The 24,432-nt window shown below is 41.5% G+C and overlaps 1 protein-coding gene across 5 annotated transcripts in view; it reads right to left on the reverse strand.

The window, feature by feature from the left end:
- Positions 1 to 24,432, reverse strand: part of ENOX1 (ecto-NOX disulfide-thiol exchanger 1) — a 598,797-nt gene that overhangs the window by 59,098 nt on the left and 515,267 nt on the right. For all 5 annotated transcript variants that reach the window (XM_080662707.1, XM_080662709.1, XM_080662706.1 and 2 more), the window contains one exon: positions 2,169 to 2,276. In XM_080662707.1, the coding sequence (XP_080518833.1) occupies positions 2,169 to 2,276 (108 nt within the window). The remainder of the gene's footprint in view (positions 1 to 2,168; positions 2,277 to 24,432) is intronic.

Consider the following 24,432-nt stretch of genomic DNA (forward strand, 5'->3'; position numbering starts at 1 on the left):
TGCATCTTAGCAAACAGAGAACTCAAGGAATGAGTCTGCCCTCCCTGGAGGGGTGGGGCCGCTGATGTTAAGGTGCCCTCACAATCTAGTCTTTCTTTTCAGGATTCCCAACAAGTGGCAGTCACTTTGAATAGCAAAATTCCAAGTCTTCTGGGAAGGATCCGTGTGTGTGTGTGTGTGTGTGTGTGTGTGTGTGTGTGTGTGTGTATAAAAGCAAGACTCCAGATCCAAACAATCAAAATCTCTAGCAGTGAGGCCATTTATCGAGGCCCTATCTATGCAGGCACTGAAAAGGTGTTCATACATGTAGTTACCCTACCCAAGTCCAAAGAAAGTCTCGGAAGGCAATGCTCATGGAAGTACATGTGCGTTTTAAATGTACATCTTGGCGGGGAGGGGGGAATGGGTGGCTACAAGATGAAAGGAACACGCTCACTGCATGCCACCATCGGCAGGGGTGACAGGGGCACCAGGACAGGGGCTATAAAAAAACAGCTGGTGGTAGGGGTAGCACCCAATGCATTTGGCTGCTGTGGGCCCACTTAGATTTAAATATTCTCAGTGCCTTTGCTTAAAAAGAGCCATCCCATTTAAATAGTACAGCAGAATTAAAAACGCGTTATTCCCAGTTGTGTTTCCTAGGTTTGTAATGCTTTTAGTGGTTCTGAATCTTCTCCACATTCCCATTTATTTTTTAAGTAATGGAGAGTGAAGTGCGATGCCTCACCAGTGACTGTGTCTGCGCTTTGCTATTTAACAATGCAAACCCTACAAGAATATAACAATACTCTCTGCAAAACTGGGGTTCAGACTTCAAATCAAAATAAAGGATTTGAGTCACTCAGAGAGAGACTGCACACATGCAATCACAGGAGTAGAAACCAGGAAGGTGAGAGCTGTCTGTTTGATGGGGAGCAAGTTTGAACCAAATCAGCTCCACTTGGCTGGGCGTCTCAGCACTGCAAAGGCGGAAAGATCCGTGACTGCAGGTCTCAGAGACAGTCGGCCATGTGAATTTAGTAAAAAGTATTTTTCAGCTCCATCTAACTTATCCAAAATCATACAAATTCAGCCTCAGTCTAAGTTACTGAATATATATCAATTATAGAATGATTTGTGTTACAAAGCATCTTCCTCCAAAGCTATAGAAGCTTATAAAGTATCCAACACCTTCACTTTTCCCTCACAAATCACTTACACTTTTAGGGGAAAGTAACTAAAAATATATTTTCTTGACCTCAACCCATTAAAAATAAACATTTGTAAAGTGACTGAGTCACAGCTGACTAGGGTCATACTCTCCCAACTTCATAATTTAAAAATGTCACTTTTGCAGTTACTTACATTGTACAAATAATGTTTCCATAGATCACTGTAAGTTAAAAATTTAAAACGCCTGAAATTTGGTTAGGGTTGGAGTTACTCTGTGTGAGCTCCCCTCCCAGCTACATCTCAGGCAGCAAGTGCAGGCCCGGCCCAGACTAGGGAAGCATTCCAACAGCTCCCCCGGCACCCCCACACACCACCCCCCGCCCCTGCTCCTCCCGTGTGGATGCTGGGCTGGACTCACTCTGCGCCGAGCCTTCCGTCTTACCCAGCTGTAAGATTGCACTTTCAAATCCACTTATCACTGTCAGGCCACACTTTGCTATCACAGGAAGCCAGGATGAAACTATCAGATTTACAAACTTCATATAAAAGGTTTGCTGCTCACCGGGGTGAGATCGGTGCCCTGGGGCACAGGGAAGGTATTTCTTTAATGTTGCCATGAATCTGTCCTTCTTATGCACACGTCTTAGGCGTGCCAGGGGTATGCTAAACTCATTTTCCTCACTATTAGACTTAAGAGGAAACTAGCTGCTTGCTAGGAAATATATCTGCACCTCCAATATTTTAAAACTTTATCAAAATTCATTTATCTTCTGGAAGAAACTCTCCCACATCACTGGTGGGCTAGGGTAATCTAAATAGGGATCTAAGAGTGGCAACAGAGGTGCTGGGAATGAGATTATAAATTCCACAGAGCAAAGCCCTGGGAGCCTGGCTGGGCAGGAGGCAGGCTAGTTGCACTGCAGGTTCACTTCCGTCACGCTTGCGCTCCCAGCGCCCAGGAGACGCGTGCCCATGTCTGAACCAGTTCCCCAGGCAGAGCTGCTGCGGTCACTTACTTGCTCCTGGAGGACTTTGAGTAACGCCTGTGTGTGCGACTGCTCTTCCTTTGCTTGTTCCAGTTCTGACTTTTTGTTGTTTAACTCCTCCTGGATGGTCAGCAATTGCTGTGAAATGAAAGGATATGTAGGGTAAGTAGGACTGAAGGCCAGTGATGGTAAGACATCCAAAATATCCACTCAAGACCATGAGGAGATTTCTACAAGTCTTAGAGCTTAGTCCATAATTCAATTAACTTCTGCCTGTGTTCCTTCCCCCCCAAATGAGTGTAACAAGTCTTGTAGTTTAGGGACACATAGGCTGTTTGTGACATTGCTGCACAACAAAGCCAGTTGGTTGTAGTATTTGTAAGGCACCGTTATATTCCTTTTGACAAATGCATATTTGTGAAAATATGTAGAATAGTGTTAATGAAAATGTATATATCCGGTCATCTCGTCCAAGATGACTTCATTTTACTTATGACAGTAAAACTACTTCACCAGGTGGCTGGGGCCACGAAGGATCCTTTTACTTTCTCTGTTATGACAGTGATGTTTTATTAGATCAGCAGGACTGAAGTCCAAACTGCAATCAATATATCAGCCGAGAAAACTGCTGATATAAGCTGTCAAAACGCTAAGCTATGGCCTACACTGCTATTTTTAAGCCGGGCCACTGAGGGGATTTTGGTAAACCTTTCCTCGCCCTCTCAACTGTAACTGGTGGAGGCTTGCCTGTCTGCCAAGCACAGCGCTGCCCAGCACTAATTCTTTGGAATGGGTTGTATATTAATACACACATAGGCTGGGGCACATTCAAGAACCTCAGAACAGGCTCTGGAAACAGCTAGGTCTATTCAAAGCCTCCTGACAACAAAGGACAAGTTTAAAAAGACAGAAGCACATTTCTTCTGCTACTGTCCATAACAGATGCTGCCCTAATGCTATGAAAATATTAGTGTTTCCCTGCCACTTCAGGCCCTTGACAAACTGGCTGCAGAGCTTCCCGGCCAGTTCTTCCCTGAAAGGCCTGGATAAACACTGGCACTGGGTTTCTGATGCATAAACCCACCAACTGGAAGGATTAAAAGATTTCCTTCAAAACCACTCGTTTCAGGGCATGCTTTCCCTTGTTTGGCTTGCTCTGTTCCCTACTCTGGCACCAGATACAAGCTGAAGAACCTACCCTGGTCCTCTAGCATAAACAGTGATTTCCTTGCAATTTTCTAAAAACTCAGTGCCTCCTATTTCACCAGCTGCTCGCAGGTGAGGTAATACACACACCCCACACTGGCTCCCTGAACACTTCATGTGATTTATGAATCGACTGATTAAGGTACAGAAACCAGGGAGCCCATCTTGTACTTCGGCACTGTGACAAGCACCTCAATTGACAGTTTACAAACAGTGAGCAATGGCTCTGTTCCTTCATTCTCATTCATGACTCGTCCAGTTCTGAGGGGATCTGGTGCTGACTTTGATAATGTCAAGTAAATGTTTTTTGTTTTTTTTAATCCTCACCTGAGGACATGATTAGAGAAAGGAAGGGAGAGAGAGAAGAACACGCATGTGAGAGGGAAACATCAATTGGTTGTTTTTCGTACACTCCCTGACTGGGGATCAAACCCTCAATCCAGGTATGTGCCCTGACCAGGAATCAAACTAGCAACCTTTCAGTGCACATGACCCTCAACCAACTGAGCCACTCTGACCAAGCAATGCCAAGTAAATTTTTACATCATTAGATAATTTTAAATCTAACCTTAAGCCTCCTTTAAAAATGAACCAAATTGAAGGGCGGGAAATTATCTTCATAGGCAGGTTGCTTATGTTGGTTCCCTGAGCACTTGGAATAGCAAAATTTAGAACAACCTCTGTCCAGCAGAAGGGCTTGGCTGCATTAATGATGGCACATCTGTACAATGGAAAACTATGCAGCCATTAAAAATGAAGCTGCACAGCCTGGCCAGAGTGGCTCAGTGGTTGAGCATCGAACTATGAATCAGGAGGTCATGGTTCCATTCCCAGTCAGGGCACTTGTCTGGGTCTCGGGCTCGATCCCTGGTAGGGGGCGTGCAGGAGGCAGCTGATCAGTGATTGTCTCTCATTATTGATGTTTCTATCTTTCTTTTCCTCTATGAAATCAGTACAACTATATATTTTTTAAAAAATGAAGGTGCACAAATGTCTCAGGACATAGAAGAAGTGTATCAAACACTGTTCCCTGAACAAAAATTTCAGGTTTCTAAAAGGTTTCACTGAACTGCAACATATTCATAGGAAAGGATTAGGATACCATTTCTGGGTGAGTGGGTTTAAGAATCTTTCTATTATTTTTGCTTGTAATTTTCTGCTGTGTCTCTAAGGAGCATATACTGCTTTAGTAATGAGAAAAAAATCAAAAGAACTTGATTAAGGTTGGGGAAAGGACAAAGAAAAGAATACTACTTGGGTTTAACTCTCAGTTATTATTACCAATGCTGTGAATAAAGAAGAGGGAAAGTGAGAATCCCATTAGAGTCTGCTATTTCATTTACGCATTTATAACACTTCTTCATTCTATTAAATCACGCACACACACAATGTCATGGGGATGTAATGTATAGCGTAGGGAATATAGTCAATAATATCATTAAAAAAACAATATAAATGTACTTAACACTAATAGACTACACTTAAAATAGCTAAGATGGTCAATTTCATGTTATACAAACTGTACCACAGTTAAAAATTAAAATTTTAAAAAATTAAATACACATATACACACACCCTTTCCCTTTATGTCACTGCCCATTTTTAAGCTTTTGTCCTATCTCATTCTTTCTTGATATCACACTTTTTAAATAAAATGTCTTCTTTCTTATTCTTACTTCCTTTTATTCTCATATGTAGGTAATCACTTCCAGTGGTTTCTACTTTTTTATTCGAATATGTTTTTCCAAAAAATATAATGTTCTTGAGTATGCATTTTTATGTAAGTGACATTGTCTCATTTATTTATTAAGCATTATGTTTTTAAGGTCCATCCATTTTAATATGTACACAGGTGGAGCAAAAGTAGGTTTATAGTTGTGAGTCTACAAAACACAGAGTTTATTCTTGTATTATTATTTATTAACTAGAGGCCCGGTGCGCGATATCAGTGCACTGGCGGGAGAAGCGGGGGAAGTCTGGGTCTGTCAGCCTGGCCTGCGCCCTCTTGCAGTCCACAGTCCAGGACCCCTCGGGGGATGTCCAACTGCTGGCTTAGGACGTCCCCCGAGGGGTCCTCAGCATTGCTGTGGAGGCAGGAGAGACTCCCGCCACCACTGCTGTGCTTGCCAGCCATGAGCCCTGCTTCTGGCTGAGCGGCGCTCCCCCTGTGGGAGTGCACTGACCACCAGGGGCAGCTCCTATATTGAGCATCTGCCCCATGGTGGTCAGTGCGTGTCATAGTGACCAGTCATTCCACCGTTCGGTCGATTTGCATATTAACCTTTTATTATATAGGATTATTGTATTATTTTTCATACAAACAACTGTAAACCTACTTTTGCCCCACCCTGTATAAATAATCTATTGCTGCTGACACTGCATAATATTCTTTGGAGTGCATTCCCCCAATTATACCTAATGTACTCTCCCAGAGAAGGCCACTCAGATTATCTTCAGTTCTCCCTCCCCTACACAAGGCTACAAAGGAACATGCTGGTGCACGTTCCCTAATGGGCCTAGGGAGGATCCCTTGCCATGTTTCCAGCAGCAGAACTGCTGGTCCATAGGGTGTGCCTAAGGAGTTACTTAGCCAAAGCTGCTCCACAGAATGGCTTCACCAGTCTACCTACCCACCGGCAGTATGTAAGAGTTACTGTGCCCACATCCACAAAAACACTTATCATTATCCAACTTTCTAATATTTGTCAGTCTAATAATATAAAGATTCTTCATCCTTTAAAAGTTTTGTACTTCTCTGAATCCTTGTGGTTTTAAGCATCTTGTTAGCTGCTGAAGTTTATTTATACTTAAAAAAAAATGTTTTCCTTACCCAAGGACATACTTTTTCAAAACTGATTTTAGAGATAGGAAGGGAGAGAGAGGGAGAAAGAGAGGGTGAGAGACATCACCAGGTTTCCCCCAGTACAGGTCCCACCTGGGAATTGAACCCGCAACCCAGGTATGCGTCCTGACCAGAAATTGAACCTGCATTCTTCAGTGCATGGGATGATGCTCTAACCAGTGGTCGGCAAACTGCGGCTCGTGAGCCACATGCGGCTCTTTGGCTCCTTGAGTGTGGCTCTTCCACAAAATACCACAGCCTGGGCGAGTCTATTTTGAAGAAGTGGCATTAGAAGAAGTTTAAGTTTAAAAAATTTGGCTCTCAAAAGAAATTTCAATCGTTGTACTGTTGATATTTAGCTCTGTTGACTAATGAGTTTGCCGACCACTGCTCTAACCAACCGAGCCACAAAGAATAGTCAAGGATAGTGTTTTTTAAAGCTGGGGGCCCTTGAATGCTGATTCCTGGGCCACATAGAAGACCAATTAACTCAGAATATCTAGAGCTGTGACCCAAGCAACTATGCTTTTTTTTTTTTTTAAAAAAAGCAAACAACTTCACATATAATTTCACTTATATGTGGAATCTAAAATCCCAAATAAACAAACAAACAAAACAGAAACAAACTCGTAGGTGCAAAAAACAAATTGGTGGTGGCCAGATGGGAAGGGGGTTGGTGAGATGGTTGAAAAGGTGAAGGGATTAAGAAATACAAATTGGAAATTACAAAACATTCACAGGGATGTAGAATACAGCATAGAGAATACAGTCAATAATATTCTAATAACTATGTATAGTATCAGATGGGTACTAGACTTACCAGGGTGATCACTTCATAAGTGATGTAAATGTTTCATCCCTATGTTGTACACCTGAAACTAATATAATATTATATTTCATCTGTAACTGGAAGATAAATTAATTTTAAAATATTGACAAAGCAAATAACAAAAACCTATCACAGATAATTCTAAGGAGCAAATGGGATGAAAACCCATTTCCTTTCATGATTATTTAACCGTCATTCTACTACAATGTGAGTTCCATCCAAAGTACCCTACTCAAACTGTTCTCACTGAAGTAACCAATGGTTTTCTAATTGCCAACTAAAGGCCAAGTTCTGTTTTTTTCTCTAGATACACTCTCTCTCCAGGTGATCCTATTCACACCCATGGCCTCAAGTACACATCTCATCCACTTATGCTTCACAAAGCTGACTATATAGTCTCCACCTCACTCCTACCACTCGCTAGACACTTACTGTTTCAAACCAGGCCTATTATTACCATCTCTCCACCCCAGCCTAACTCTACTACTGGGGTATCTACAATTAAAACCTTGAAGTCAAACCCTGCTCCTTCATTGCCCTCACAGCCTCTCAGCCCATTCCTCTGCCTTATCTCCACCCATCTTGGCTGTCATGGTTAAGGTGACCACGGATTTGCTCCTTCCCTGTCATCCACTCCACACTCCTGGGAGAAGTGACCATCTAGGAATTAAAGTGCTCCCATTCCTGAAAAATACTGTTGGTTCCCCAACCTCTACTGGATAAAATCCAAACCACTGGCCTCTTGTCCTTCCCCAGAAATACCAGGTCCTTTCATCACTCTCTGACCAGCTCACTACCCAGAATCAGGCCTTCAAGTTCCAATTCATTTTTTAAGCCAACTTAAAGAATGCATTTGAGCTAATACCAACCCATATGCTGACTTTATACAATAGAAAAGAGGCCCACCCTATAGGGAGACAAAATTTCCCACAGGAGCACATGGTTAGGTAGGGAGGTTGGGCTTGATTTCAGTCCCACTTGCCCATTTGGCCTGGTGCCCTCCTCCAGGACAGAACCTGCACAACTCTGCGCAGTATGCATGGGTTCCTCCTCAATGAAGATCTTGTCCAATCACCCAAGCCAAGTTAGTTGCTCTAACATCTATACTCCCAAAGCACTTACTATGGTGTATTACATTTCATAAATATTTCCCCAACCAGACTACACCCATCCAATAATAGGTTCAGTCATTAGGTTATCTCTCACACATAGTAGGTGATGAAAGAATGAACCTCTAACACATAGTAGGTGATGAATGAGTGAAGAAATGAATGAATGCTTGCTCTGGTTTCTCCCACTTCTATAGGATTAAGCCATGATCTAGCAAAAACAAAAGAAAACTGCACACACAGACAAAAACCAAAACAACCACAATAACAAAAAACACCTGAGAATCTATGACTGGATTATTTATTGTTCTAGACATATGGACATATGAAACGTTCAGAGGAAAATAGCATTTAAGACATTTTGATTCATTACTCTGGCAGTTCCAGATGTCTTTCTTAATATAAAAGGGAATATTTCTTAAAAGGCTAGAGAAATCCAGTCAATGAATTTATCATTATGTAATTTCTTTCCCATGTTCCACCATAAAAAAAATTAATAAAAATAACAAAACCACCAATGGAGGAAAAATAAAATCAATACCCCTAGACTGTTTTCTGCATTCTTCAAAATTAATGCTTTATTTTGTTTATGAAGCATAAACTCGTGAATCTAATATTTATGTATTCAAAACAGTGGCGATTCAAACATGCTCTTCTTCACTTGACTAGATGTCCTATAAAAGCAATGTGATAATCCACAACTACATAACTGAAGTCAGTCTTTCTGGTCCCCTTTCAGTTGAAATTTATGAGCCTGTACAATATTCTTCTAGTTTGAATTTTTAAGCACCAAAGTGCCTCAATTACAGAAGTTCACAGGCAGCTAAAACTTAATCAGAAGAGTCTCTCGGTTGGATTGGCTGACTGCAGCATAATTTTAATTTAACATTGGAGAGTATGGCATTAAACAGATGCACTATTACATTTTTTTTTTTGGTGGTTACAATCGAGTGTGTTCCAATTAGACAATTATCCATATGCCAATCAAGTTCAAAAACTCTGGTGGACAATAACAGGTAAAATAGATGCGGTACCTGATACATCTTGGTATTTCTAGGCCACTGACTTAATAGGATCATTTGTAATGCTCTTTGGGGATGCAGACTTCAGTGTGTACTGGGTCTTTTTCTCTGACAAATTCAAAGAGCATTACAAATGTTATTTGGAGCCCCAGAACAAGTGAGGTCATATTTCCATTTTTACAGATGGGTGAATCATAGGCACACAGAGGTTAAGTCACATATGCAAGGCCATACTGGGAGAGACCACATGCACAACTCAATTTCCTGCTTCAAACTATGATTTCTACCCTGGCAACCACACTGCACTGTCACTTTGAAATGGAAATCAGGACACGCCAAACTAAAAATCCTTCTAGCTACAACTTCTACCTAGGTGTTCGCCATGTCCTTGAAGGGATGGGGGCTGTTGGCGACATGCTTTTGTGTATACGTCTGAGTGGTGTGGTGGATTTAAAGCTGTAAAACCACCCCTCCTTGCCTTTTTTTCTTAAATTTTACAATTTTGTTACCAAGGTGAAGTTTTTATATAACTAACAGAATACATAAGGTTAGATCTCATGAAAATCACAGACTAAAGTGCAAATACTCAATATGAAATATACCAGCAGCATCTCATTGTAAGCTGACATTCACAGAATTGTGATAACTCAGGAATCTTTGGCAGGACTGATGGGTGGCAGGGGGGTGGAGGTGGTGGCTGGCATAAGATAGAGCAGACCCCTAAATGGAACACTGATTTTTGTGTCATGCATGGTGGTGGAAAAGTAGTTTTTCTAAATTTAGGTCAGTGGCAGGTAAGGTGAACTCCTGCTTCCAGGTAGCTATATACTGATAGTGACTGACACCTTCATACACACACAGACACATGTGCGTGCATGTATCAATGCATACTTTTCCTCTTCCCGTCTTCCCCTCGCTTCAGGATTTCCCCAGTGCTTGGCTCTATGTTCAGTTCTTTTATAAGAATCCGTTGATATTCATTCATTCAAGTCATTTGATCAATCAATAATTCATTTATTCCTCAATCAACACTGATCTACTGTGTACACAGTGCTGGGCTAGATCATGTGGAAGATACCAAGGAAACAGACACTAAGCAGCCTGTCCTCTCGATGCTGGCTCTTGAGAATGCTATTATACACACCACAACTAATTTAAGGAGGCACAAGGTACCAAGAATGACTATATCCAGTGGGATTTCCATAGCAGATTTGGGGGGATCAATGTAGGTGTTAGGAAAATGGGCTCAGGAGATCCATTTTGAATCAGCACTTGTTCTACTTGTTAGAAATGAGCCACGGAATATTCATGCATGAAAGCCTGGAAACATGAACCCATGGAGTGTCATCAAGTTAATGTGTTTTTGGTTGATTCAGCTTTAATAAATGTTATTCCATCTCTATGACTTTGCTACAAATCAGATGCCCTACTCAGTGGGCTATGCATTTAAGGCCAGTAGACTGTCACCTGAGAAAATGAGGCCCAGTGACATCCAAAGAGAATTGTCCGCCCAAAGCCATGGCGGGTGTGGCTGTGCCTGGTGGACTGTTTTCATATCCATATTGTGTCATATTGACTATAATCAAAGGTCTATGTGGCGATGCCCTGCCTATGCACCTTGCCTCCACCCTGAATTCTCTGCATGTTTCAGCCTGCCACCTGAGCCCCACTGTGGCCAGCTCTGCAGAGTCTTGTTCCCTCTTCTTGCTGTACAGGGAGAGGAAACATCCATTAATCTTGCCTCCCTTGGTGAGATCCTGCTACCCAAACACACAGTGTACAGCTGCTTCTTCTCTGCCCAGCACTCTCAGGGCCGCCCCCTCAGCCCTGCTCTGGCTCTCACTGACTTCAGAACCATTCGGGCCAGTCAGCCTTAGGTCCTGCCCATGAGGTCTGCCTGTGCCTGTTTTACATCTACCACTGTCAATCCCGAGCCAGATCCAATTGTTAGGAAAAGTTTGAGGTGTAAAAAAATCAAATACTATTATTATAACTTAAGAGCAAGGCTTTGCCTAAAGGCAAACATATCTAACGGTGGCGGGGGAAGGACAGTCATTTACCACCTGGAACTACAAGGTTCGCTTTTCTCCTTGGGGGAAAAGAGATGGAATTGGACTAGCTTAAATTTTCTTGTCACAGGAGGTGGTAAGGCTACTCAAGATCTATTCTCGTTTAAAATGTCATCTGCTTCCACCTGGGGATGAAACTGCACTTCAATTTAGGGCGAGATACAAGGGTAACCAAGCTCGTGGCCCGGTTTATGATGCCTGGCGCCTGCCTCTCTGCCTCCAGCGCCGAGACCCCTGGGGGAGAAACATCTCTGGAAGAGAACTCCACATTCAGATGACTGATAACAGGAACACTGGATCATAGAAATGAAATTGTGCTCAGAGTCTAATATCCTATTACACTAGGCTATACATATTTAATTCCTTGGGTCTTTCCTCATAAATCAATTCCTTCAGGCCTTTAATCTCGTCAATATCTTTTCTGATACTGAATTTTAAATGCCATTCTCATTGCTAGGCAGAAAGGCAATCTCTTCTTGTGCTGGAATGCGGCTTCATTTATAGCCTGGAGCTTGGACCTGTTCCCTGACCCTCCTGTTAAGATCCTAAAGTCAGCCAGAGCCCACAGCCCAAGTGCAGGCCTGACTGGGCTTGTCCCCTGGGGTCATGCCTTTCAGTGCCCTGGGAGCCTGGGGCAGCTCTGGAGACTGGCGCAAAGGCAGAGAGAAATCAGTGTTTTCAATGTTCTGAGACCTCAAGATGGGTGCCTGCTCCCACACACACAAGGATTCTTTGGATTTAGAATCATTTGAGCTTGTTTTAGGGACAGTGTCTCCAACCCTTACATATATGCCTACATTTCCACATAAGATCTGAAATCAACGATGACAGTACAGTTACGACAAAGACTAAGAACTGGAATTTGAATTACTTCAATTCATTCCACAAGACCTCTTAGAGAATGCTTACATTTAAAACTTAAAACAGCGAAACATTGTGAGAAACATGAGTTGTATTATTTTAGGTTGGTTAGTGCAAATTTTCATATGTAAAACATTTTTACTAAATTTTAATATTTTAAAAATGGAAATATATTCTTTTAAAATTGTTAATAGTTTGCTCTGAAACAAAAGAACAAATCAAGAAAATGTACCAGTGGTACAATCAGTAGTTGTACTGGCTTTATTAAAATTCACTTACTGGATAATTATTTACATACTATGTTATATTAACTATAATCAAAGGATCAAAGTTCAAACTGTTAGGTAGATTACAAAAAACTATTGAGTAGATAGTTGTGATTTTTTTTTTCATTTCACTGTACTATTTTATTTATTTTTTACAGGCATAATTATATGTGAAATTTAATATAAGAAACATTTCACTGCCTGAATTTCTTTCTTGGCTATTATGATTATTACTAGAGGCCCGATGCACAAAATTCATGCAAGAGTATTCCTTCCCCCGGCTGCTGGCACCGGCTTCCCTCGCAGCCCCGGCTTTGTCTGGAAGGTTGTCCGGGGACGTCCGGTCTAATTAGCATATTATGCTTTTATTATTATAGATTTTCATTTCATGATTATTACTGCAAATAATTTTGTTAGTTAGAGGAGGAGGACCTTTACAAAAGGATCCTCTCTTAGTGTCAAATTACACTAAGCATACCACTGGTAGGAAGCCTGATGTCTGAGCTGGAGAAGGAGATCATGACCTTGGCCTTTTGAGTTGGGGAGAGGAGGAACTCTTTCAACAGATATAGCCTTAGATACCATTTATTTAACGTGAATATCCTACTGGGAGGGACTTGTGAAAGACAGATACTTTTTAGCATTTGTAAAATCCAGTGGAGTTACTGGTCATGATCCACTATTTCCTGATAAGGCAACATTATTACAAAAAATATATATAGCCAAAGATTGTCCAAAAGGGAAAAAAAAAAAGCCACAAGTCATTATTTCAAAGGTTAGCATGACTTGCTGTGTGACTTTGAACAAGCCACCTTACTGCTCTGGTCACCTCTTTTTCCTCACAATTGTCTCTTGAGAATAATGTATCATTTGCAAAGCAATACATCAATTTCTTCAATGTTGAACACGGGGAAAGAAGATGTAAAAGTGGTTTGGAAGGCTCTAAAACCCATCTTCTCCTCTTCAGCTGATTTTTCAAAATTGTGTAATTTGCAGGGTCATTTCAGCTTCCTGTTTTTTTTGTTTTTGTTTTTGTTTTTTTTTTCATTTTCTTCACATGTTAAAGTTAACAATACTCACCATGGAGTACTGTGAGACTAAAGAACATCAATTAAGTATGTGAGGCTCCTTGGATGGCAAAGGGTACCAAGTTAAAGGAAACTGCTGTCATTATCCTCTTTGCAAAAAAGGAGAGATTAAGACCCAGCAAGGTTAAGTAACTTTTAACTGGCATGAGCAGGCACTACTGGGGATTAATATTCAGAGAGAAAAAGGTCTGTTGTTGAGCCCCACCCTCTGGTTGCCCTCCTTCTGCCAATTTTCAAAGCACAGGGCCAGCCAGCTTGAATTAACACCATTCATGCAATTCTCAGGAGATAGTGTCAAATGCCTTGCTGAAGCAGGTATATGTATCAGTGATATTATCTCCATTGCCTATGCTGGCAAGTCCAGTGCAAATGATTATCCAATTTGCAGTGATTTATTTATTCTTATCACTTTCTTTTTTTGCAACTACATGAGGTAGTCATCACCCTGGCCTCTGGGCACATGTACAGCTGGTAATGTCGAAATTTAAAATATTAACATGCTTTCCAGCCAGGTTGGCCCATTTACTTCAAACAAGAACCTGATTGAACAGCTGGGCCTTGTACTGTGGCCCAAAGGCCAGTAGAGATTTGTTGGGTTTATAACTCAGTCATGATCAGAGCTTATAGCTAGAAAACCCTTTTTGGATGGCTTTTGACCAAAATCCTGTGGCCATCTTTGGAGGTGTCTTACACAAAGTGACCTGGGCCTTGTTCCGGCAGCCCCTGGGGGGCCGAACCATGCTCATTCTAGCATCATTAATAGCAGATATTACCACCATCACTAACTTCCTTGACTGCAGTTTTAGGAAAGCAGCTTTTGACTTAATGATTATGGAATAAGAATGTGTTGGGGTCTGAGATATTTTGGTTGAATCCTAGTGCTGAGAAAGTTCTAATGATCAAACATGTTCTGCAGATAAACAGATATAATATAGCTAAAAGTTAGTGTGTCTCTACATCAGCCACAGATGTCTAAGGATGGAAACTCTCTGTATTGTCCATCTAGAAAGCCTTCATCACCTATGCTACTTAACTCCTGATTAACTGTAGAACTTTAGGGAAACTAATTCAGTGATTACAATATTCCCAATTGTCGGAGCACAATTGGGAATATTCTCTGCTAGGGGCTGTATCCCCGTGGACGCCAGGTATTGGAAGACCATATGAGCAGTCATAGGCATATAGGAGACACTTTATTGCAGACCAAGTAGCCACTGTTAACAAGGAGCCATCAGACAAAACAGTTCTTCGAAGTAGCCCCATAAAGCAGCCAGCTGGTCAGTAACACATCTTTATAACAACTCAGACAAAAGAGGCTTCTTGTCAAATAGTGATATCAATATTTGGGTTACAGAAAGGTACGCCTGTGCAGTGTATACAGTAAGATTGCTGTGTCATTACCTTTGCATATGCGCATGGCAAATTAGCCTTGACCATCCAAGGTACTCTGATTAGGGTTCCCACACCAATTTTTCTTTCTTAATACAAGTTCACATTTTTATGAGGAGGAGACCGACACTTTAGGGCCCGGTGAGAAGAGAAGAGCCCTGAACTGGTTGCCACCGGATCTTTAGGTGCCTCTGGAACAAGCTCTGCAAATAAATGGGCGCATACATCTATCCCAGGAGAAGTGTACGGCAGACCACATCTGCTCCTTCTCCCAAAGTTTCCCAGTTGTTTTAATACACTTAGGTTGGTCTGGAACCCCATGGTTTAGGAGTTTCAGAGTAATCAGAACCTCCTGGAAATTCCAAGTTTCACCTGTTCCCTATGCCAAGCCCTGGAGAGACAGGTGAGGGCTGCAGCAAGTAAAACCAGCTTCCCTGAATGGCTTCGCTCCTCTGCACATAGGTGTTCCCTGTGGCAGCTACGTAGCCTCTAGCGGCCTATCTCAGTTTTGCCCTGTCTCTGAACTTCAGATTGCCTTTAAGAAAAAAAAAGCAATAGCAGCAGCAGCAACAAAAGAAAACCTCAACAAATAGTGCCATTGCAAATAGTACCATGTTCCCCGAAAATAAAACATCCTCCGAAAATAAGACCTACTTACAGGTTTCCTTCTGAGTGAAATATAAGGCATCCCCCGAAAATAAGGCCCCCAGGCTCTGTCTCAGAATGAAAATTAATTTACCATAAACTGGTCGCTAGGGCCACCCCGACTGGCGTCTAGCAACCAGTGACGTTACGCGGAGTCCTGACGTCACTGCTGTGTGGAGGCGGAGTGGAGGTCGGAGTGAGCGGTGAGTGCGGGGCGGGAGAGAGGAGGAGACTTTCTCAGATGCGTGTAGAAGAACAGGAGGATTAGAGGGGATGGGACGCGGTGAAGGTGGTGAGTGCTGGTCTGTCTCTGGTGACACTACCTGATGCTCGCGGCTGCCTTCATGATGACTGAAGGTTCTCAGTCAGTGGCAGACCCTGCTCCAGCCCAGATCCAGGCCCCAGCAAGCCCAGTGACAGTCCCCAGGCAGGTCCCAGGGGGTAAATGTCTGATAAAGGGGTAGGGGGGATGTCTGGTGAAGGTGTTCAGTGGCACAGGGGTGGGGGGAGGGGGATCACTTAAAATGACACAGGAGGATCAGAGGGGGCAATCAAAATGACACAGGAGGATCAGAGGGGACAATCAAAATGACACAGGAGGATCAAAAGGGGTTACTAAAATGGTAATCCCCCCTCTGATTCTCCTGTGCCATTTTGATTTTCCCCTCTGATCCCCCCTGTGTCATTTTGAGTGATCCCCCTCCCCCCACCTTGATACCGCAATTCCTTTTTTTTTACCCCTACGGTAGAAATGAACGCAAAAAGAAAAAGCTACTCTGTGGAGTACAAGAAAGGAATCGTGGAAGACTCTTAGACCCGAAATCTTACTGCTTTCTGCAAAGAGAAGATGTTGAGTATTCGATTGGTCCGAAAATGGCGAGCAGAGTATGGTAACCTCATTGAACAAGTGGACAAGGGAAATGCTAAAAAGCGCAAGTGTGGATCAGGTCGGCAACCATTACTTTCCGAGCTGGAAGACCTGATCTGTGAATGGGTTGTTGACAGGAGAGCAAAGGCTTTGGTTGTGAATAGGGCTCAGATTCAAGAATTTGCCCTTGCAATGGCACCACAGTTTGACATAGCCCCCGAAGACTTCAAAGCATCACAACACTGGCTGGATAATTTCCTTCAGCGAAGTGAACTGTCTTTAAGAAGATCTACAACATTGTTTAGGTTGGAAGATACTCAAGTTACTAAGCGAGCACTTGTATTCAAGTCCTTTATTGATGATGCTGACTTCTCTAAATACAATCTTTCCAACATGATTGCTATGGATGAAACTGCAGTGTTTATGGGCCAATCATCTCAAACAACAATTGAACAGCGGGGTGCCTCCTTAGCGTACATTCCCTCCACTGCTTACAAAAGTGCACGTGTTTCCTATATTTTGGCAATTCATCTGTATGGCACTAAAATCCCACCTTTAATCATTTCTAAGGGCAAGAAGGAAAAGATTGAACGTGTTTTGGGCGTTTTTATTCTTGAAACTGAAAAAGCCTGGGCCACACAAGCAGTTATAAGGAAGTGGGTCGATTTAATGCTGCCGCTTGTTATGCGAGGGAGCCAAAGAGGTCTGCTAGTCTGGGATGCAGCCAGCACTCACTACGCTAAAGACATGAAGACATTTCTTCACGAAAGAAAAATAGATCAGATAATGATTCCCGCAGGAATGACGGCCTATCTCCAGACTCTTGATATTGCAATAAACAAGCCATTCAAAGACAATTTGTGCATGGAAATTAATGACTACGTTGAAAATAGAATGGAGAGAAATCAGAGTGGAAACTTTGTGAAACCTAAACTGCAAGAAGTTGTGACTTGGGTGAAGAATTCATGGGAGAAAATCACTGCCAGTTGCATTGCAAATGCACTGCGAGCAGGCTACCTTGACAAGAAGTACTCATTTAAAGACAGTGCTATTGCTAAACATGAGAGATTTGGCCCACTGATTCTGAAAGAAATGGAGTCACAAGAAATTCACCAGGAAATTCAGGAATTGGATTGTTATGATGATGTTCCAGAAGATGATGACATGATTGTCATTGAATAAATGAATAAATTCTTGATACTGTAGGATTCACAGTTTGTCTGGTTTGTGTTGACAACTACCGTACTACCGTACAGTATACAGGTAATAAATTTCCTTTATTTTCATTTAACAATAAATGTGTACCGTATTCTTCTTCATGGAAAAATAAGACATCCCCTGAAAATAAGACCTAGCGTGTCTTTGGGGGCAAAAATTAATATAAGACACTGTCTTATTTTCGGGGAAACACGGTATTAGTATCTGGGGCTGAGATCTATTTGGTAAAATAAAATATAGTACTACCCAGCCTGCACAGATCTCAAAATCTGTGCAGACAGAAAATTACCATTTTTAAACCAATCTCTTCTGCTTCAGAAACATTAAATATGGAAGGCATTAAAGAAGTGAGCTGAATTACCCAGGCCCTTTACATAAATGGTGTCAGGATGGCCATGAATGATAACAGCAAAAAAAGAAAAGAAAAAAAAAAAAGAAAGGCTCCCAAGGTATAAAAATTAGAGCTGTTACAGCTGTAGCTTTATGCTTAATGACCATATCCATTTATCCTGTGATGAAGTGTTCCTCCAACCTCAGCAATCCCCCCACTCGTGATCAGCAATTGCATGCATTTTAAATTACATGTGGAAGTCTACCCATGTCCTTTTAATGAAAATTTCTATCACAGGTTTTGCTGAATTTAGCTGAAAGGCCAGCTCCTAAGGATGATGGCACAGATGAGATCATCATCTGTGATATGAAGCTAGTTCATTAGGGAATAATACCAAGGTTAGTGTTGACTTTTAATTTTTCAAAAGGAAAGAATAGGGAAACCACAATTTTAGGGCCTGCTAATAGACTTTGAACAGCAATCTTTTTAATTTTTTGTTTTTAGATGACAATTTGAAAATGTAAATTCTTATACAAACCAAGTGATATAAAGCAGTTACATTCTAATCCAAGTACTGTAATTGTATTGGGATTAAAAGGATTATATCAAGATTACTCTGGGAGGGTTAAAAAAATCAATTGTTTTGTCACTGAGCTCACTATGGATAGTCTTTAACAGGGTAAGTTCTCTTGTATTGCAAGTTGATTAAAACCTCATTTTCTTTTGGTTGTTTTAGTTTTAAATCATGAATGGATATTCTGTAGCCAATTAAAATGATTGTATTAATCTGGTTTAACATGTTGTAATGGAATACATTATATTAATAGACATTTGTAATGTAGAACCAACCTTGCATTCTTGGAATAAATCCAATTTGTGGTTTACACAATACCAGAATAAAATAGCTTTTTTAAAAAAGAATTTAAAATCTATATTCATAAGTGAGAGTGACTTGTAATCACCCCCCCCCCTTTTTTTTTTACGGCCCTTGTCCTATTTTGGTATCAAGTATACTAGCCTTATGAATGAGTTAGGACATGTTTCCTTCTTTTCTATTCTCTGAATGACTTTGAGTCTTACTTTGATGACACATTTTAAGGTACTAATTTAATTTTTAAATGAGATCATTGAGGCTTTCCATTACTTCCTGATTTAATTTTAATAAGGTATTTTTCTTCCTATAGGATATCATGTGTCTACATCACCTAAGTTTAAAAGCTTGTCATAGAGCTATTCCTGATATTCTCACATCTCTTTAATCTGTCACATCTGTAGTTACACCTGACTTTCATTTTTTATTTATTTTTTCCATTTTAATTGCTTTCAGAGAGGGAGAGGGAGAGATAGAAACATCAATAATGAGAGAGAATCATTGATTGACTGCCTCCTGCACTCCCACTACTAGGGATCAAGCCCACAACCTGGGCATGTGCCCGGACCTGGAATTCAACCATGACTGCCTGGTTCATAGGTTGGTGTTCAACCACTGAGCAACACTGGCCAGGCCTCATTTTCATTTTTAATATTTTTATTACATCCTTCTCTTTTTTGTGATCAATGCTGACAAAGGTTTTCAATTTTATTAGTCTTTTCAAATAAATAACACCTGGCTGTGTTGATCTTCTCTATTGTATGGCTGTTTGCTATTTTAGTAATTTCTATCCTTATCTTTATTTGTCCTTTCTTCTTTGATTTATTCTCTTTTAATAAGAGTTGTATGTTTACTCTAGTTTTCTCTTCTCTTAAAGCAAACATTTAAATTTTTTAATTTTTCCTCGAAGTTCTGTTTTAGTTGAATCCCACAAGTTTTGATATGTTGTATTTTTATTATCAATTACTCCTATATATTTTAAAATTACAATTCTGTTTTCTCTTTGGACCTGTGGGTTCATATGTACATTTTTAAATTTCCAAATATATAGGATTATTTTAGTTAGCATTTGTTTCACTGATTTCTAAATTTTTTGTGTGTGATCAGAAAATATGAAAACACTCCTTCGGAATGACTGAGACTTGCTTTCAGGTCCAGCATGGGATTACTCTCTTTAAGTGTTTTAGGTATGTCTGATAAGTACAGTTTTCTATGCATGTTTTACTCATCAAGTTTGTGGAGGCTGAGTTGTATGGAAATGCTTCATCCACTACAAACACTGGTAGCAATAGCAAGAGGCAGGGAACAGCAGAACTGCTTAGAAAAATGTCCTCACTCCCTGACATCTTCGAGGGTCTAGCACTGAAGAGTTTGATTGGCATGTTCCCCATTGCCCTTTATGTCTCAATTTGTGACATGTTCTCACTTTCGACATCAGGACAACCAATTAGAAAGAAGTTGTAAGCACTGTACTGTCTGGTTTGGAGACGCCTCACCCACCCTTTCTAAGCCTTGGTTCGTTGATAATGAAAACATCATTAAGGCTTGTAAAGCATCTGGATAGTAGAAAGATGTTCTGAAGAGAAACACTGTTGACTGCACATACACATACTCTACAGAATTGAAAACACCACAGCATAATTCCCGAGGGTGCAGTCATTCTTTGGAGTCCTGGGGCCTCAGGGGTTGCTCTGAGTAAGGTCGGTGACTAATACTCTAGGATCTTTAATACCAGCAGAGAGCATTTGTGACCTTTACAGATAGAATGACCTCATCAATTTTTAAACTTCTACACAGTCTGCCAGAAAGCTAGTTACTCTCAGTGAAATGAGGTACTTATTTACTTGGGCCTAAATAGGGAAAGCAGTGAAGATTAAGAATTAGGGAAGTTGGTTCAGTCTTAGAATAAAACGTGTGTAGTAATTCAACAATTTGTTCTTTTCTTCATTCATTTATTCAGATAGCTGGTGGATATGAAGTACTAAATTAGCCATAAAAGACTGGTCTTAGGTGTCAGAATCAGTTTCAAGTCCAACATCAGAAAAAAACCACAAAAAACTAATACTTATTTAACATGTCAGGGGGAAATCATAGCCACTGTGTCTCAACTCGTGTTTTCAGGGAGGGAGGAGACAGATACAAATGAATGTAAAAGGAAAAGATTCTCAGAATGCAAGCAGAGTATGAACTTGAGGGCCAGGAATCAGGAGCTCTGGGCAGCTAGATGAGGCTGGAAGGGCGAGGGGCTTAGCTCAGTGACTTAACCTCACTATTTGATTAAAACTAGGAAATAAATGTTAGAGCCCGCTCATGGCCCTCCTGGTTTTAACAGCCTGTATATTGCTGTATATATGCTGTAACAACAGTGATAAAATTGAGCCCAGGTCCAGTCCAAATTTTATATCTAAAGCAGACTCCTCATTATTGCATTCTATCACGCTTTCTTACTGTGAGTGGACCATGTAGCCAAAGCAAGGCATGGGTTTCACATGAGTAATGGCCAGAAAATTGTGGGTTTAAAATCAAGCAAGTTGGTCACCAGCTGGGCAGAGAAGCTGTCTGGAAGGCCCAGTGTAATCAATGGAGTCCTAAGGGCCCAGGAGGGAAGGGCCAGGCCTGGGAGTGCTCCTGAAGTGACCTGGCGATTCTCTGAGATCAGTCTGAGTTCATATTATCAGGTGTAGGGCAGAGAAACTACATTATGAACTCCTGTTTTTTTCCTTTCCCCCAAATGATATGTAGGAGGATTACTGCAGGGGGGAGGGGGAGACTATATTTGTAAAGAGAAACTCGGCATGTCAGCTTTTTTATGGACTTTACAGTTAGGTCATTATCCAAATCTTCCTGAAATAAACTGAGTAGCGCTGGAGATAATAAATACAAACCACGAGGGAAGAAATATAAACCCAGGAGAAGAGAAGACAAGGCACACAGAGAATCACCAAGGGACAGACCTGCAGGGTACCACTCTGCTACATGACGGAATGACTCCCTCAGGACAGGAGGTAAATCGTGGGTGAGAGGCTACGTCTCCAATACTGTGAGTGAGAGACCCTGTCTTGCCACTGAAACCCCTCTGACTGGAATACCTGAGTAAGGCCTGGCTTAAATCAATTAAATTGGTGCTGGTGGTAGAAGACATAAAAAATAGAATGTATATGCACAAAGACACCGCAGAATAAATTAGGAGAACAAAAGGAAGAAGAAAAAGAGATAACAATAAAGCTTTGAAAAGTCACTCTGCTCGCCCTGCATTTAAAAGCATTACTTGCAACAACCCTTCCTTGGAAACCCACAGAGTTCAAGTATATTGTCTCCTTTTCTATAGTCTCCATCACTTCCAGCAAATATAGCTGTTGTGGCTATTTACTAAGTGGTGTGTGTGTGTGTGTGTGTGTGTGTGTGTGTGTGTGTGTGAGAGAGAGAGAGAGAGAGAGAGAGAGAGAGAGAGAGAGAGAGAGAGAGAAAGGAAGGAAGGAGAAGGAGAGGGAGGCACAGAGACACTCAGAGATGAAACAGAAACCACAAAAACATGGAGAGGTAATAGCCAAACTGAGGAAGTTGCATCCAGAAAAGAACTTCCTGAGGCAGGGGCTTTGCAATGATCCATGGAATGAGATGGGTGGTCTGTAAAGCGAGGACCAGATTGGGCAGTAACTTTGTTTAGGTTTCCCTTGATGACTATTCAGGATGCTTTGTTAACAGGGGAGAAAACATAGTCTTTAACTAACCATCTAACAATATCTTGGAACTGAATTCCCCATTCCACACTGTGGGTACAGTTCCAGAAACTTTAACTGACTAAGCTTGGCTATTCCCTTGGTCAATATTTAAAAATGATTACCCTTATATGTGTATGTGAACCTAGAGAAAAAGACTGAAAGGATACATGTAAATGTTAACAATAGTTTTACCTGGGAATCATTTGTTTCCTTTTATATGCTTCTTTTATGTTTCCAAGTTTTCTGCATTGGTATATATTCTTTTATAAAAAGGAAAATAAAACAAAAATTAAAATGACAAACCTAGATCCAGAAAAACTGCAACTCCCACCTACGTTTCTCTTCCTCTCTGTTTATTCTCTTACTCAGAGAAGGAGGACTTTTTTCTCTGACTTGATCTTCTCCTTTCAGATTGTTTTCATGTGGTATTCTCTCACCCCCACCACATGCCTCCCTGCTTTCTCTTCACAGCCTTCATTTCTGATGAGAAGAAAATTGGCTGGTCTTTCTAATCCTCATGCTTCCTCCCCTAACCAGCTGCATGGAGAAAGCCCTGCAGCACGAATCCCTCCCAACTGCAGCCCACTGTGAGAGATGGATAATTACATCAGTCTGGCTGCGAGCGTGGCACCTGCTGTATACAGGCGGCGGTGTGTATGCCCGTGGTCAGGGCTGCAGTGTGGATGAGGCTGCGGCCTTGCACTGGCAGACTATACCGAAAGGAAGTCAAGGCCAGGCCACAAGGATTCATTTTAGCATCCGTGCATGGAGGGAGACACAACAGTGGTCAGACAGAGTAAAAGGCCAGTATGTGTCTGCAGCAAAAGCCTGTTTTGATTTACAGCATTTAAGGAAAGATCCATTTCACTATAAATCTGGCACTCGTGGTGTGATATGGCCTACAAGGCAGGAGGCAATTTCCAAAAGAGGGGGTGGAGAGGAGGGTCACGCAAAGGTCATCCAACCACACAGCTGATGTGTTGGGAACAGCAGAGCTCCTTTGTCCGGGGAATGGCTGCAAGTCTGCGGGAGACGCTGCAGCCTTTAGGGACGAACAGCAAAAGGAAGAAGCCTGAAGATTTTAATGTGTGCAGGGCAATGCCATTAGTTCTACCCCTGGCTTCTACATAGATTCTCTGCTAGCCTCATTATTTTTAGAATGGACAATTACTAATGAGGAGGAATTTAATGATCAGATTAATCAATGGCAGTGCAGGATAACAAATGATGTGATGAAGACTCCCCATAATTAAGTTTTATTAGGGCTTCTCTTTTCATTCCCAGAAGTGAAGAGTTTTATTTCTACAGTCCAAATTAATAAGGAAAAGCCACATATACGTTATTTTCTTTTTGCTAGCTCTCACTCCACTAATGTAAAGACCAAGTTAAGGGCTAAGGCATAGAATCAGAAAACAGGCAATGGCTTTTGCCAATAATATTTCCAGCAATTGACAAGCACAGGAAGGATAGAGCGGCCTGTCTCTCCTGCTCGCGTGATGACAGCGTTCTGAGCACGGTGTCCAGAGCACCAGTGTAAGCTGCAGAAAATTACGGGGTAACAGGGAGAGCACCAGGGGCTGGAATGTGCCAATCACAATGTGCATTTGTACAACAGCTTTTCAAAATGCATTCACATACATAACCTCACTTTATTGCAACAAGTTTGGTCTGAGATTGGCAGGACCCATTCTCCAGAGGAAGGACCCAGGGTCCAGACAGCTGACTCTCAGAAAGTTGTACAGAAAACAGGCTGGAGCCACCTTTTCCTTCTACTGGTGCACTGTTTTCATGTTCTTGTGGAAAAGTCTGGCACCCCTTGGGTGGCATGAAGGCAGCTTATCTCATTCCTTATTGTGTGATCTCTGTTCAATGAAAACAGCCAGATGCCCAGTGGCCCCTTCTTGTTTGAAACTGCTAAAAAACTTAGAAAGGCTTCCTTTCTATTATCTTTACTTTTA

This window comes from Plecotus auritus (assembly GCF_963455305.1).
Source record: "Plecotus auritus genome assembly, chromosome: 3".
NCBI classification, from domain to species: Eukaryota; Metazoa; Chordata; class Mammalia; order Chiroptera; family Vespertilionidae; genus Plecotus; species Plecotus auritus.